Source organism: Salvia hispanica, chromosome 4 (genome assembly GCF_023119035.1).
Source record: "Salvia hispanica cultivar TCC Black 2014 chromosome 4, UniMelb_Shisp_WGS_1.0, whole genome shotgun sequence".
In the NCBI taxonomy this organism is placed as follows: domain Eukaryota; kingdom Viridiplantae; phylum Streptophyta; class Magnoliopsida; order Lamiales; family Lamiaceae; genus Salvia; species Salvia hispanica.
Genome location: NC_062968.1, coordinates 42,547,795 through 42,564,708, shown reverse-complemented (window position 1 = coordinate 42,564,708; position 16,914 = coordinate 42,547,795). Strand labels below are relative to the sequence as shown.

At 37.3% G+C, this 16,914-nt stretch overlaps 1 protein-coding gene and 1 pseudogene across 1 annotated transcript; one reads left to right on the top strand and one right to left on the bottom strand.

The window, feature by feature from the left end:
- Positions 1-10,351: 10,351 nt before the first annotated feature.
- Positions 10,352-12,667, bottom strand: LOC125219615. Its single transcript, XM_048121636.1, has 3 exons — positions 12,437-12,667; positions 12,224-12,364; positions 10,352-10,650 (listed from the first exon to the last, which is right to left on the bottom strand). Exons 1-3 carry the CDS (start codon positions 12,632-12,634, stop codon positions 10,510-10,512), a joined length of 480 nt encoding a protein of 159 aa, XP_047977593.1. The 5' UTR covers positions 12,635-12,667; the 3' UTR covers positions 10,352-10,509.
- Positions 12,668-14,709: 2,042 nt separating this feature from the next.
- On the top strand, positions 14,710-15,206 carry LOC125217862 (annotated as a pseudogene).
- The last annotated feature ends 1,708 nt before the right edge of the window (positions 15,207-16,914 follow it).

The following is a 16,914-nucleotide window of genomic DNA, read 5'->3' as shown; positions in this document are numbered from 1 at the left end:
TCTCTTTAAATTCTTTTTCTCCACATTATTCACACACCCACACTCCTAATTCACATCACTCAATTAAATTCTTTAGATTCTACCAAATTGTTCTTGTGCTCAAATGTTAACCAACGCAAGGTACGTTCTTCCTGTAATTTCTGAGCTTTGATCTTGAATTCTTTCATTGGATGACTTTGTTGTTGGTATATATTTTGGTAGTTTGAATTGGAGTTTGATGGGGGATGATATACTTTTGCTAATTTGTTGGTGAATTTGTGAGTTGAATTATTGGAATTGATCATTGTTGGGTGTGCTTGAATTAGCTTCTTGTCGTGGAAGAAATTTGAATACCCCGTTGATTTGATCGTTGATACGCATAGTTCATGTTCATAGCATTGAGATACTATTTTATCTTGCATGACGTGTGTGTTTTTGAGCTTATATTGTTTTTTATGTCCTTGGTCTATTGTTGAAAATTCTTGCAAATTAGTGGGGGACAGAAGTCTTGATGGGGGATGATTTTTGAATCAAGATGGGTTACTTGGTCTTGCATGTGATTATGTTTACACCTTGATATGGTTCAAGTTTGGGGGATTGCCAAATACTATGTGTTGTATCCTACTACAATTTTCTCCATTCTATGCTCACATTGTGAATTTGTAGGTACAAAGGGATCCCAAAGGAATTCCCATGATAGGGGATAACTCATGAGCTTCAAAGAACGTCAAGCTAAAGACGAAAAACAAGCGCTTGTTTGGAGGCAACCCAACAAATTTTCCTTAAATTTTTAAAGTTGTTTTTGATTTGTGTTGCGTTTTTATGTTTGATTGAAATTTTGCAGGTTTTGGACTCTCTCCAGCGACCGCTGCTGAGCTCGCAGCGATCCGTTGGCCACGCACTGGAAGGATCTGACTCGTCCGCAGCAACCGTTGTGGGACGCCCAGCGACCACTGCCCAACTACAGTTCTAGCGCGATTTTTCAATTTCTTTCTAATTTTAGCCCCGTCCGGACCCCACGAGAAAATTTCAAGGTATCTTTATTGTTATCTAGTTTACTCACGTCCCTACCGACTCTATAAACTTATTTTACACTTTGTTGTAAATAAGTTTGGGGGGATGACGTGGTGGAACGTGAGTTTAGGGTTTTTGTTTTGTTTTTGTTTTGGAATAAAACCCGGAGATGAATTTATTGTGAAAATATGTTATGAACTTAACATGAAGAACTTAGAAATACGTATGCTTAGGGGCACACTTTAGACCGAGTTGCCAATGATATTACATTCCATCCATGTTTAAGTATGGCTTGACGTTTTGATCTTGATTTGAGCTAAAATTTTTTCTTTTGTGTGATTTATATGCATTCATGTATATGTTTCTAGAACTTGCTCCTAGTCTTTCCTAAGTTTACATAGTGTTTAAGTTGACAAGGGAAGATGCTAGGCCATCTTTTCTAGCCTACTTTTATATCCAAAATTTTCGACCCTCTCAAAATTTTTCCCTTCGGAGCCAATTTTGATCCTTTAAACCTTTTCTTTGGAAGCCAAATAAATGGGGACAATTTCTTGGGGTTAGTATAGTTTCTATACATTTTGTAAAGGAATTGGAGAGATAAGGAGAAAGTTGTAAAAAGTAGTGTGCTTAAAATGTTGAAAAAGTACAAGTTGAAAAAAAAGAAAAAAGTCAAAATATGTGCTTGATCTAGAAAGGATGTGTATGAAAAAGAAAAAAAAAGGGTTGTCAAAGGTTGTGAAAAGAAAAGAAAAATCAAAGGAATTTGGGAAGTGAGAAGAAATATAGACAAAGTCTAGAGTTTACTGAGATTTGAATTGTTGGTAAGGTGTTAAGTTTGATGTGGTAGAAATTGATCACTTTTGCTATGTTTGGGTTTAGTCACTTTTCAACCAAATATTTCTCACCTACCAAAGAGCCTATATTACAACAAAAAAGAAAGACCTTTCGGACTTTTGATGCTTAATCACATCTAGTAGAGAGGGATTAGATTTTGAGCAAGCCTATGGTAAACTTTGCATGATGCATGATTTGATTGCTTATACACTTAACCTATGTACACTTTGAGAGTGAGAGAAAGAACACTTCCCATCTTTGGAAGTTTGCCACATGTGAGTGCGTGAATTCAAGGTGTTCCACATGTTAGTAATGAAAGTGCACTAATAAGCCTTGCTTGATTTGATTGCGTTAATTCATGCTTAATCTATTCTTTCATTTTTTGAGGCAATTATGACGTCTAGTCCTTGTGCTTCCGTGCGTCTATTCTTGTGTCTTTATTGTTTTGTTCGAGAACAAACAAAAATATAAGTTTGGGGGAGTTGATATGCTCGGATTTTGCACGATTTTAAGGCCATTATTTGGTCCGTTTTGAGTGTCGAAGTTACATTACATGTCCATTATTTACATATTTTATCCATTTTGGTATTTTGACGTGTTTTGAGAGAAATATGCAAAATAGAGCAGGAAAAGGACATAAAAAGGTGAATTTCCGGAAGCAGGAGCCGAAGGACACCCAGCGGGCCGCTGGAACAAGTGCAGCGGTCGCTGTAAAGACTCCATAGGGCTCTGACTCTCTCCAGCGGTCGCTACACCCTTGCCAACGACCGCTGGGAAAACGTGGCGCGCGATAGCTGTCTTCAAACTCAATTTGCCGGAGATCTTGAAGTCCGATCAGGGCGTTATACACACCATTCTCTTAGCCATGAAAAGAGCTTCAAGTTAGTACCAAGGTCACCTCAATCGGAGTTCTGTGGAGAGAGTTATGGCCGTTCTACCAAAGGAAAGAAGATATTACCTTGTGAAGCCAAATCTTTTCCTTCTACTATAGGGAACGAAAATTACATCTTTCCTAATGCTTGGAGGAAACTTATTACCAAATTTAAATCCTTCTCATGCCTATATATACCCCATAACCTCATTCATAGAATTCAACTAATTCATAGCTCCCAAAAGGGGAGCCTTCATGGCTCCCCCCTCCATTCTCCAACCCTAATTCCTCCAACCATCCTTCCATCACCTTTCTTGGAGATTGAAGCAAGGCAAGAGGATCATGGAGACTTCAAGATTCATCCTTGGATTTTGTTTGTTTATTTCATGTCTCGTACTTTAATTATTGTTTTAGTTCATCTGTCTACGGGTTGCTAAACAATAGAATTTTGAGGTTTGATAGTAATTGATTTTTATGTTGTTCTTTTAATGTTTAATGTTCAGAACTCGTTCCACTTGATTTTTCTTGAACTTTTGTTAAACTAATTGGCCGTTACCTTGATTATTGTCAATCTTTGATTGGTGATAGCTTTGATTGGTTTATCTTATATGTTCATACAATAATTGTGATATGAGTATTAATGCATGATAGGGAGAAATCGTGGTAAAACTTGAGTCGGATGAACGTAGAACTAATTAGAATAACTAAAGAGTTAGTGAAATCATTATCCTTGAAATTCCTCTATTTGCCTAATTCTATCTTCTTTGCTTTTATTGTTTTACTTTATCTCTAGTTTTATATATTTCAAACTCAAATCTATGTTTCACTAGATAGTATTTGACGCTTAGTACATGATAGCCAGTTGCAATTATATTCCCCATGTTCGATATCCCGGTACTGACCTTTAGCTATACTAGATCTACCATGTATACTTGCAGGTATTTTTAGTGCTAATAAAAAGTGCATCAGGTACCAACTAAAACAACTACTGAAACACCTTATGAGCTTTGGACTGGGTGAAATCCTAGTCTAAGTCACACTTACATTTGGGGATGTTCAGCTGAAGCTAGGCGTTACAAGCTAAATGAAAAGAAATTGGACTCCAAAACAGTAAGCAGCAACTTCATTGGTTATCTAGAAAAGTCAACGGATTACAAATTTTATGATCCCACCACAAGAACAATTTTTGAGATTGGAAATGTTGTGTTCTTTGAGAATGTTGAGTTTGGGGGGAAGAATGCAATAAGGGACATCACTTTTGAGAAGGCGTCTACAATGATTGTTGCTGCTGCTGCTGCTTTCGACAATGCCCAAATTTATATTCCTGAAAGTTCAACCCCAACAACCTCAAGAACCTAAAAAAAATGCCAATAAGTTGATGATCCTAAAAAAAATGATGTTATAAATACACAAATCCAAGTTGATGATCATTCAGGACCAACATCATTGGTTATTCAAGTTCAACCCCAACAACCTCAAGAACCAATGCCAATAAGGAGGTCCACTAGAGAAAGGAGAAATTCCATTCCGGATGATTATGTATTTTTTCTTACTTAATATTAGTTTGAAAAATAATGACCATGTCTGTTGATCAAGCAATGAAAGATGCTCAATTTAAGAAGTGGACTCAAGACTTAGATGAGGAATATAAGTCAATGATATTTAATGACGTTTAGGATATTGACCCATTACCTGAAGGTGTGAAACTCATTGATTGCAAATAGATTTTTAAGACCAAAAGGGATTCAAAGGGTAATGTGGATAAATTTAAGGCATGTCTTGTAGCTAAAGGCTTCACTCAGAAGGAAGACATTGAATACAAAGAGACTTTCTCTCCGGTTTCTTTGAAAGACTCATTTAGAAAAATCATGACATTGGTAGTATAATTTAATCGTAAGCTACATCAAATGGATGTTAAGATAGTGTTTCTCAATGGTGAACTTGATGAAACGATTTATATGGAGCAACCAGAAGGTTTTGTTGTCGGAGGCCCAAAGAAAATGGTTTGCAGCCTTAAGAAATCCATCTATGGGCTCAAGCAGGCCTCTCGTCAATGGTACCACAAATTTCATGAAGCGGTTCTCTCGTTCGGTTTCGAAAAGGTTTGTTGTTGATGATTGTGTAGATCACATGTTCAGTGGGAGCAGAAGCATCTTCTTGGTACTATATATGGGTGGCATATTGATTGCCACAAATGATAAAGAAATGTTGCATGATACCAAGAATTTTGTATTAGGAATCGAGATTCATCGTGATCGCTCTATTGATATTCTAAGATTGCCATAAAAAGGATACATTGAAAAAGTGCTAAATGTTTGAGATGCACAGTTGCAAGCCTATAGACACCCCGAGGCTAAAGGAGACATGTTTAGTCTAGCTCAATGCCCTAGAACAAGTCTTGAGATGAATGAGATGCAAAAGATTCCATATGCTTTGGCTATTGGAACTCTAATCTAATGTATGTCAAAGTATGTACTAGACCTGACTTGGCTTTTATTGTTAACATGTTGGGAAGGTATCTTAGTAGTCCCAGAATGGATCATTGGAAAGCAGCAAAACGGGTTATGAGATATTTACAGAGAACAAAAATTACATGCTCACATTTAGAAAATCAAATCATTTGGAGATCATTGGGTATTCTGATTCTGATTTTGCTGGATGTCAAGATAGTAGGAGATCCACCTCGAGTTATGTATTTCTGCTGGCTGAAGGAGTCATTTCATGGAAAAGTGCTAAGCAAACACTTGTGGCACTTTCCACCATGGGAACAAAATTCTTAGCTTGTTATTCAGTATCTTGTCATGGGTTATTGCTGCGAAATTTTGTCTCTGAGCTACGTACTATTCAAGGAGTTGAAAGACCACTAAGTTGTATTGACAATAACTCTGCAGTGCAGTACTCCCATAAGTATAACAATAGGCGCTCTGCTAAGTCAAAACATATTGAGATAAAGTTTCTAGTTGTAAAAGAAAGGGTTCAGAGTGGACAAATTTCTATAGAGCATATAGGAACGGATTTGATGATTGTAGATCCGCTCACTTAGGGACTAGCACTTAAGGTCTTTCATAGGCATGTAAGCCATACGAGTGTCTTGTCATTTGAGGACACTACCGTTTAGTGGGAGTAGTTCATTTTGTTAATGCTCTATATTGTGTTTAAACATGTTATAAAACTCATGTTATTTTCTGCATAAATAAATTGTTATGTTTTTTTTTCATTATTTGTGTTATTTAGTTTTGGTTTTGGTTTGATCTCACTAAGGATTTGGGAGGACTAGTTGGAAATAGGCATGTTTGATCACCTTGCATGAATTTTCCATACTACACTACCGTTTAGTGGGAGTAGTTCATTTTGTTAATGCTCAAAACATGTTGTTTTGCATGTGATTACCGATGGGTTTAATCATGAAAAAATATGGTGACTGCCTCTTTAGTCCTATGTCGATATGGTTGATAATAAGATTGTATAGGAATACACCATGTGATAGCATATTTGAGCGCTTATTCGGTTTGTACACATTCAATTGATGTCATGTGTTGCCCAAGTGGGGGATTGTTAGACATTTGGGCTTCCGCCTTACAGTTTGTGCTCCCTCTCCATTGTTTTTGGTTAATCACCATAGAGAGCTTTATATAACATGTTCATTCAATTATTCTAACATTTAAGTACTCTCTCCACCTAGTATTTAAAGAAGATACCTTGACTATTGAATATTTTCTCCATTTAGATATCCCTTTTGACTCGGCACGGATTTTAAGAAGTTACTCCCTCCGTCCCACTTTAGGAGTCCCGGTTGGAATATTCCATAATTGGTAATAGGCGCCACATTCCACTCACCTTTTTCCACTCACATTTTATTATAAAACTAATATATAAATATAGGACCCACATTCCACTATCTATTTTCACCAACTTTCCTTTATATTTCTTAAAACCTGTGCCGAACTCAACCGGGACTCCTAAAGTGGGACGGAGGGAATATTTGATTTTGTGAAGAAAAGTAAAGGGAGAAAGTGAGTGGAATAAAATAAATGGTTCTACAAACCGTGGACAGCCCAAAATGATAAAATGGTTCTTTAAATGGTGGACAAATGAAGTACTATTCAATCTGTTCCAAACAAAATGTCACGTCTCGATGATGATATAAGATTTTAGATAGTGAGAAAATATATTTTTTATACTCCCTCTGTTCCAAGGAAGATGACCCCTTCCTTGGGCAGCACGGGATTTTAAGTAGCTTTATTTTGTGTGTTAAGTGAAGAGAGTAAAGTAAGAGAGATGGAATAGAGTAGAGATAAATGTGTTTCCATTTTTAGTACTGAGTCATCTTGATTGAGACAAATAAAAAAGGAAAGTGAGTCATCTTTAATGAGACGGAGGGAGTATATTAAACACGATAAAACTTTTTCAAAAAAATGTGACGGTTCGTGGGACAACTAAAAAGGTGCTCCTTGGTTCCATTAGGCTTGGAACAAATTCATATTTAGGCCGTTTCATTAGAGTTGAATCATTTTCTTCTTTAAAATATACAATTCTTATCTCTCTTACTTTATTTTCCTTTTTATTTTACTCTCTTCTAGTCACTTCACTTAACCTATTAAATAAATTAAATATTTATTTTTTAATCTTTGTGCCCAAAATGCTTCAACACTAATAGAACAAATGGAATATTATTTTAATTATTTAGTATCTCCATCCACTCGTACACATTCAATAGTTTTGTTTTATTTTATTTTTCATTATCCACAAAATTAATCATATTCTATTTCCTCTCCTCCGTCCCCATAATTGACACCAATTTCCTTTTTTTTATCGTCCTAATTAATTGACACCCTTTCTTTTTACTAATTTTGATAATGAATCTTACATTCCACTAACTCATTTCACTCACTATTTATTATATCCACTAATTTTTCCACCCACTTTCTACAATATTTTTTAAAACTCGTGTCAAATTAAATGATGTCAATTAATGGAGGACGGAGACAATATTTCTGTAAAAGTTCCTTCTCTAATTTTGTGTTATATATTATCCATTATAATAAATCTATTAATTATTAAAAAATAATAAAATTTACTACTCCCTCCGTTCCATAGTAATGGAGGCAAAACTTTTCGGCACGGAGATTAAGAAAAATTGTGTTAGGTGAGTTAAGTAAAGAGAGAATAAAGTGGAAAAATGAAAAAGGTAGAGGGATGAAGAGAGAAAAAGGTAGTGGGTGTGAAAAAATGTGTTGACTTTTACTAAAAAGGGAAATGACTCTATTACTATGGAACAGACGAAAATGGAAAAACGCCCCTATTACTATGGAACGGGTGGAGTATATTTTAATTGGGTATTGTAAAATTATAATTGGAAATATGAACATGATTTACAATTTAATTATAATGGACTTTGATTCTGCAATGTAAGTGTCACCTAAGGGTGGAAAAATTGACTGATGAGAAACTTTGTAGTTCTAATTTATTTTCAAAATGCATCTTGAAGGACAAAGGGACGAAACTCTGTAGATGAAGTTTCGTAGTTCTAATTTATTTGATGGCCGAGAAAATTTACCCTTGAACATTTTTTATGATTGTCACATGGTAGCCGATTATTTGTCCATGTATACAAATGATTGGCTAGGAATGGTGGTATGATGTTTCTTTAAGAGGTGTTGTCATTTTAACGCACCCCCATATTTTTTAGTTAGATCAATAGTATCCACCGATCGAAAGATAAAGATCGAATCCCTAACCATTTAATTAAGCAAAGATGTTTTTCGTTTGTCACAGCAAATGCTGGTATACGCATACCCATCCATTATTATGGAAAGATATTTACATAGGTAGGATTTATATTATTAGATTGAATATTTACAAAATCACATCACCCAAGAAGCTCAAACATGTTAAATCCATCAAATAAATTACTCCCTCCGTCCCGGCTAAGATGACACATTGTTTAGCTGGCACGGGATTTTAGGAGTTTTTGGTTAAAGTGTTTAATTGGAGAGAGATAAAGAAAGATGGATATTTTAATAGGAGTGAAAAAAAATGATTGAGTGTATTAATTGGAAGAAAAAGTTACCAAAAAAGGAAATGTGTCATCTTAGTTGGGACAAACTAAAAAGGAAAACGTGTCATCTTAAATGGGACGGAGGGAGTAGTTCGGAATGTACATCGATAATCACCTGATCTAAACGTCCACTCTGTAAGGTGAGTCCAGAAATTGGTTGATGCGTAGTAGTAGGGGTGTGCATTCGGGTTTCGGTTCGGTTTTTTGCCCAAACCGAACCGAACCCGAAAAACCGAATTTTCTTGAAAATCAAAACCGAACCAAACCGAAAAACCAAAAAACCAAAAATCGAAAAACCGAAAACCGAACTATAAAAACCGAATTAAACCGAAAAACCGAAATTCTATAAAATTTCAAAAAACCGAAAAACCATAAAACCGAATTACACCGATAAAAACCGAAATTCTATAAAATTTCAAAAAATCGAAAAACCGAAATTAAAAACAAATATTCACAGAACCATAGCAAGATTAACATCTCAAACAACAAAAAACAAATATTTAGGCTACAACTATCAACAAAAATAAAGTTTCATAAATATATAAATATGTAGGCAACAACATTATTAACTAATGGAGATTTCACCGTGTTTTTCAAGAATCTAAAGACTTCACATAACTTCTTCTTGCTCAAACTTCAAGTACTCCCTTTTATTCAACATCTGCAAGAACAAACATTAAGAAGATTATAATAATAAATTATAAATTATAGAAAATGCAAATAATAGTAGAGGAAAAATTCTCAATTTAACCATATGTGCATATGAATTTCAGTAAATTGGAGAAAATTAAACTCAATTTCAACATGTTAAAATTACAACACACAATTTCAAGAATCAAAGTAAAAATAACACATAGCCAACATCGAAAACTTATAAATCTGGACATATTACACTTTAATTAATTCCTAAACATAAGTCTGAATTTGTACCTTCCCGGAGGCGATGTGGATGGCTGAAAGGCGGAGCCGCGGAGGTGACGGATGGTGGGCTGGAGAGGCGACGATGTGGAGACGGGAGGAGGCAAACTGGAGGACGGCTGTTGACCGGAGGCGACGGACTGGAACACGGCTGTAGGGCGGAGACGACGGGCTGGAGGCGACGATTTGGAATCTGGAGGAGATAGCCGTCGATTTAGACTTGGGAGACAGAAGATGGAGAGTTTTAGGTTTAGAGAGTAAAGCAGAATGGAGGCGGAAGAAATTATTCTAGGGTTTGAGTTTTAAGTATTTTATAGGTAATATATATATATATATATATATATATATATAATTAATATATTAAATATAATTCGGTTTTTCGGTTTTTCGGTTTTTTTTTTCATCCGAACCAAACCGAACCGAACCGAAAAACCGAAAAAACCAAACCGAATTTCAAATTTTCGGTTTGGATCGGTTCGGATATTCGGGTTTCGGTTTTTTTCTCACCCCTACGTAGTAGAATATGCAACTTATACATTTAGGTGGTATTCAAATTTCTAAATAAAATAATATTATCTAAGATATAATCTAGGATTGAGTTATAAATTATTTTAATTGAAGGTGATTAACTGTGACTAATTATCCTATGATTATCCATCTAGGATTGAGTCGTTGGATTGAATCTCATTAACCAAAAACACTACATATTTAATATCGAGATACAATCTTGCAAACTGAACACCCCTTAAAATTCCATTTATTATAGCATTATGTAAATTTGGAAAGTTTGAGTATATAACTATATAAGAGCAAGCATGTGAATGCAAGAGCGTCTTCACAAATTGCTGCGAGCATCAAATAATGAATGTCGGCCTTCAGCAACAACTGCTCCAGTTATTTTGTTTCGTATGAGCACGTGCGTTCCCGAGTAGCCACCTCGTCGTCCTAAACACCTTGCCAAAATCTCCAGTTCATCCTGCCAAGGAAGACGAATAAGAAGTAAGAACTATCAATATATTAGTAGGATGCTCAGTAAAAGCAGCTACTCTGATATCTGAAGCAAACTCAAGAACACATGTCATGGCAAAATACTAGAAGTGAAACACTGAGCAGCAAATCAAACACATTGCACCAACCTACCCCAAACCTCATATTTCCTGTTCCTGCACCCACCAAACTTTGTTCGACCCAAAATTCCACTGCTACAATGCCATCACCTCCTTTAAATTTTTACATTATCGCAAATCTCTTACAGTCCATCTCTGCAACAACTATCCTTACATGCTAAAACCTGTCTAAAACCTATCTAATGATCTTTGAGCAAACATCTTCTAGATATGTATAACAGTGGTTAGCAAACTGTAAGGTTGTGATTTCATTTGAAGGACCCTATTCACTACCCATGCAAATAAATAAACCTCCCAACCTCCAAACCTATTTCTGGTTTTCAACAGGTCTTGTTTCTACTTTTCAACTAGCATTATTCCCTTTCTATACCTTTGATTATTGATAGATAAGAAGAATGACTCTTCTACCAACTTGAATTCGCCAATCTGGCAAAGCAAGGACAGACAAATTTAAAGCTAGAAGTTCACTTGCCATGCAATGCTAAAGATATTTATTAAATAGATCAACCTTACCTTCTCATTTGATTATACAATCAAACTAATTTCCAACTTTTAATCCATATATATTTCCTCTGATCTATCTTCAACCTAACTCGGTCAAATATGAAAATTGTCTACCTAGCCCTACTTCTCTTGGCACATATGCACTTTAAATTTGCAAGCAGTTATGACAATTTTGCAACCCATCATCTTCTTGCATCCTTGGACACTGGACAGTTGATACAAAGCTTTGAATGTGGTTCTTATAAAGCTTACGAAACTACAGTTCCGGAAGGCCAAACATGATGAGGGGTAGGCAAGGAGAAAAGGTGTATTGGGGATTTTTTCTTCCCTTAATTCTACCATTATTCGCTGAGGATAATTCCGTATTTTGGATGTAGAAACTAAAAAGTGGATCCATTATCTCCTACTCAACTTGTGGAATCTAAAAACTTAGTAGCTTTCAATCAGAAAGGTACGTGTTAGCAAAGCCATAACTTGGATAATGATTTCACTACAAGTTGAATTAATATCCTCTACACATATAGAAACTCCACTCTCAAATGACACAATGTTGGATTTGATGAGTTTTTGTAGCAACCAAGCACCACCACTACCATTCCAAACACAAGATATTGCAGGCAGGCCAGAAGCGCGGTTATAATTAAAGGTAACAATCAATCAATGCAACCAATTTCATAGGGGAAAATGAAAATCACATCCATCCGAGACAAGCAACTAACATGAGTGATTATCACAGCAAACAATGCTTCTCCTCCTGAATGAATTAATGCGACCAATTTCATAGGGGAAAATGAAATCACATCTATCTGAGAAAAGTAATTAACATGAGCGATTATCACAGCAAACAATGCTTCTCCTCCTCAATGAATTAATGCGACCAATTTCATAGGGGAAATTGAAATTGAGAGAAGCAATTACATCCAGTTTGGCAGGCGAGATAAAGGAGATTGAAATGTCAGCTGATAGATTCCAGGAATCATCACCCTGGTACGCCACCGCAGCTCCTAAAAGATCAACTAGAGTGCTGATCGCACCCATAGTTAGGTTGCCATCTCCACCCTGCGAGTTGTTGTTGACATTCAATTCCAATTCCGATTTCCAGGAAACATGAAAATGGAGATTCAAGCTTACGAGGAGACGGGGAGGCACTCTGAAAGAGGATGAGATTAAATCCGGGCGGAGCACGTGGAGGCGGACGCCTCTGCCGCCGAAGCACTCGTAGAAGCTGGACTCGGCGAGGGGTCGGTGGGGAGGCAAGCGGAGCCGCGACACCTCATCGGCTGCTTCGCCGGTGGTGTATTTCTCCAGAAACTCTCTCGCCTTCTCCATTCAAACGCATTATCAATCAGGCTCAAACGCATTATCAATCTCAATCTATCGTGTATCACTCAACCACTCAACTGCCATTCCTTTGACTAAAACACGTTTTACCTAAAATGCCCTTTTTCTGTTCGGAACTCACCAATCACATATAGGGACATTAATGGAAGGCGTAGGATGAGATCTTAGAGCAACCACTATAGGGCCGGCGCGCCGGCCGCCCCGGAGGCGGCTTAGCCGCGGCGATCTATAGGAGGGAAGGCGTCCTCCCCGTGGGCGGACGAAACTCTTGGGGCGGAAGGGGCATCGCCGGCTTTGCGGCGAGGACGGGCCGCATGAGAGAGAATCGCGGCGGCCGCCGCGCCTATCTATTGCGCGGCAGCACCGCCACGGCGGTCGCCGGATTTTTGTTTTTGTTTTTTTTTTTTTTTTTTAAATTCGAATTTTAATTCATTTTTTTGGCTTATTTAAATACTCCACCAATTTATTTTCCACTCCACGCCCATTTTCACTCCACCCCCAATTTCACAACCCTAGATTTTACCAAATGCACGGGAGAGACGAAGATTCACCCGGCACGGAAGAATCGGGATACGGATACTATCCTTCTTCCCAGCCATCTCAGCTGTGGGGATCGAGTCCCAGTCCCCCTCCATTCCAGTCGTGGTCACCGACATCCTCGCCGTGACAACAAAGCTAATATCGGGGTCAATCTTCTCATCAGAGGAATTTGGGTCGTTCGGCATTTGGAGATTATCGACCCACTATGGACTCGCCCAACCATCCGCGTGGTCTCGAACAAAGGAACCTGAATGTGCAATTGATGAAACAACTGCAAGATAATCTGCTGCTTTCTACGAGTCGGCCACCCAATTCCGATCACCAAGTGCGATATACTACGAGCCAATGTGTAGTGACCAGTAGAGGATCTGGGTCTGACTGGTCCCAGTGCTTTTACGCCGGAGTGAGTAAGCGATTTAAGATGAGGCAGTAGGATTCCGACTCCGCTACCGAAAGTAGATTGTGGTCAGTGTTTTTATTTGTTTTTGTATGTTTTTTTTAAAAACTTCGTTGTTTAGTTTTCCGGTATCTATGAATACAACGAATATTTGGTCTCATCGAACTTTTTAATTTTATTATTATCTCGTTCTCTAATTATTTATAGTCCGATAATTTTAATTGTAATTGAATTAAAATAACAACAAATAAAATAAAGTGAAATTTGTCCACCAAAAAGTGTCCGTTATTGCTGCGAACACTTTTTTTTGTGGCCGTGGACAAATAAAATGGGGTTATGGACAAAAAAAAGTTGTCCACCAAAAAGCATCCACCTATAGTGGATGCTCTTACGAATGATACCACGAAATGGCGTTGCCCGCCGCCGGCGAAGGCAGAGAGAGGAGTAACTGAATTGATTCTTCGAAAAGCCAGCACTGTTCATTCAATATAACCCAAGAAACAAAATTGTGGAATTAGGGGATAATAATTGCTGAATACGTACAAAAATGTTTCATCAATAAATGGTAAATTGCACATTCTTAATGGTATTCCATCCCTCCCACGCATCAAAATTGGTAAAAAAAATTCTTTCCACCCCTACTGTAATCTTCTTTGGAACGGAATGAGTACTTATTTATAAAATAGAATGACAAAGAATAAATAATTTAGTGGTTCGGTTAAAACGAAAAAAATCAAAATTAATTAACAGCACCCTATAAATATATTAAAAAATGCTATGTTATTTGGTTTGATTACAATTGTGAATTGACATTATAATGACTTGGAATTCAAAGCTCCAATATGTACTTACTGTGAAGAAATTTACGGTGTGTTTGATTCATGAGATTCAATCTTATAACTCAATCTTAAATGAATTTCATAACTAAGCCTTTTCAATTAAAATAAATTTACAATTCAATTCTAAATTATATATTGTACTCTTATTATTTTATCTGAAAAATCAAACATTGCCATAGTGACAATGATAGTGGTAAAGGATTGATGCTTACCCAAATTCCTTAGGTTCGAATCGCTATGCAATATTTTAATTTGTATGCATTATAAACTTTGGGATAAAATACAAAAATGGGCCAAGCCCACAGAAGCCAAGCAAGCCGATTTCATCACCATACCTCCGTCGCATTTCATCTCTAGAGAGAGAGAAAATGAGGAAATTTGATCGCCGGTGTTCTTCAAGAGAGAATGGAACCGCTGCTGGCCATTCCTAGTCGGATTCGGAGTCACTGCCACCATTGTCACTAAGATGTCCCTCAGCCTCACAGGTATTACCCAAATCCCCATTTCTCCCCAATTTTTATCATCTGTTTTATTCATGATTTGTGCGTTTTCTTTTCAGAGGAGGAGGCGGCGAAATCTCCATTTGTTCAGAGGCACAGAAAGAGTAAGTTTGTGCCTTTTCAAACCCTAGAATTTGTTTAATTGTAAAGTCGTCTGTTTATTTATGAATCTCGATTTTATTTTCGTAGCGGATGTAGTGCAATTTGATTTTAGGTCAGAGATAGTTGCATTGTTTATAAGAATCTATGATCTGTTTTATGTTCTAGACTTCCCCTACCATTTACTGGTGAAATGAGTTTTGTCACTAACTATGAAATCATAGTCAGACAGGCTCATGGGCGCCTCCCACTCGCCTCCTTCCCACGCCACGTCAAGACTGGCCCCATTCCACCGCCATATCATCAAATTTCCACTGCTTCCTCCCACTAGCCCTTTCCCACAATTAAATTAATTCACAATTAAAATTTAAATTCATGGAAATAAATTGACATTGATCAGGTGGCAAATATCGCAGGTCAAGTATCGTAGAAAATCCAAAGAGCATAGACGATTGATACAGTTTTGGCGGCTCAAATTTTGCATACATGGTCTGTGTGCGAGAAGGCCCAAACAAGATAAATTGATGGATTGGCTTATTATGAAATACATTGGGCAAGGAAAGAAGAGGATACATTCATTATTCACAGGAGTTACTATGGATCTCGTAATTGCAAGGAAATATGAGGATTTCGAGGATTCGAGGTCGAATCCTTTTGAAGAGGGAGAGTATGATGTGATCCTCGTTTCGATCCCGAAGCTACGCACGAGAAGAAGAAACTTAGCTTGGCCCGAAGTCTTGAGTTGGATGAAACAAGAGAATGAAGTTGAGTGTATCTCCTATAATTTACATTAGGGAGATTTATAAGATATTTTGTGTATATTTTATTCCTTAATTTATGTTGGGGATAGAATAGGAAGATTCACCTTAGTAGATATATTAGTTTTCGGTTTATTTAAATATTAGAATTAGGAGTTAGCTTAGATTATTTAATTAGTAGTAGTTATCTCATTAGGAGATTTATTAGATTTGATATTCAATAGTTTGCCTATAAAAGGCGTGTGGTTTACGGAAGGAAGGGACGAGTTTTTTTGTGATGAATAATATTTTGTGAGTTAGAGTCTTTGATTCTTCTTCTTCGTCTTGAATTTTCTTGTAGCAAAGTGCTCGTTTATTCAAGGCATTTATCGACTTATCAATCGAACGTTCATATTCGATTGTGGCGTCATTCATTCCACTCCCACCACCATCTTCACGTCGAGTTCACATCCACCATATTGTAATTATTGCACAAATATCCATCTTAAACCGGAGGAATGTCATGGCAGATTCATTATTTTCGATTTATTACAAGTATAGCGAGCTGTGGCGAAGGCGAGAGGCTAATTCGTTCGGAGAGGTGTCGCGAGAGTTCCGCGAGCCAGCGAGGCTCACATCAGGTGGTATCAGAGCCACGCGATACCATCAATTAGCCTGTGCACCAACCCCTTTGTCGAAGGCGTCTACGGACTCCTCAATGAATAGGTTGGAAAATTTTCCATCTTGCGAAACTGATGATGATTTGCTTGACAAAGTAATGCGTCGACTAGAGCCAAAGATCGAGTTACGTGTTGAAAAGGCCTATGCGGAGCTATTGAGACAACATCGTGAATTGAAGCAAGAGAAAGTTGCCGCCGTGGAAAAGGTAGATAAAGAGTTGCAGCCCTTCATCGTACCAGACAGTAGTGATTCGAAGAAAGCCTTCGAAGAAGAAGCTACGCCAGAACCGGAGACCACCATCACTTTTGTTTTAGCCCTATCAGCAAGGGGACAGCAATGTAAAGATGAACAAGAACCAACTGATGCTGCATTAAAACGCTCAAATGTGGAAGAGAATGTTCCTGTTCAGATGCAACGAATTGAGGCAATGCCAACCAGGCCACTTTCTGGGATTCCCAGCCTCTATCTGAACGAA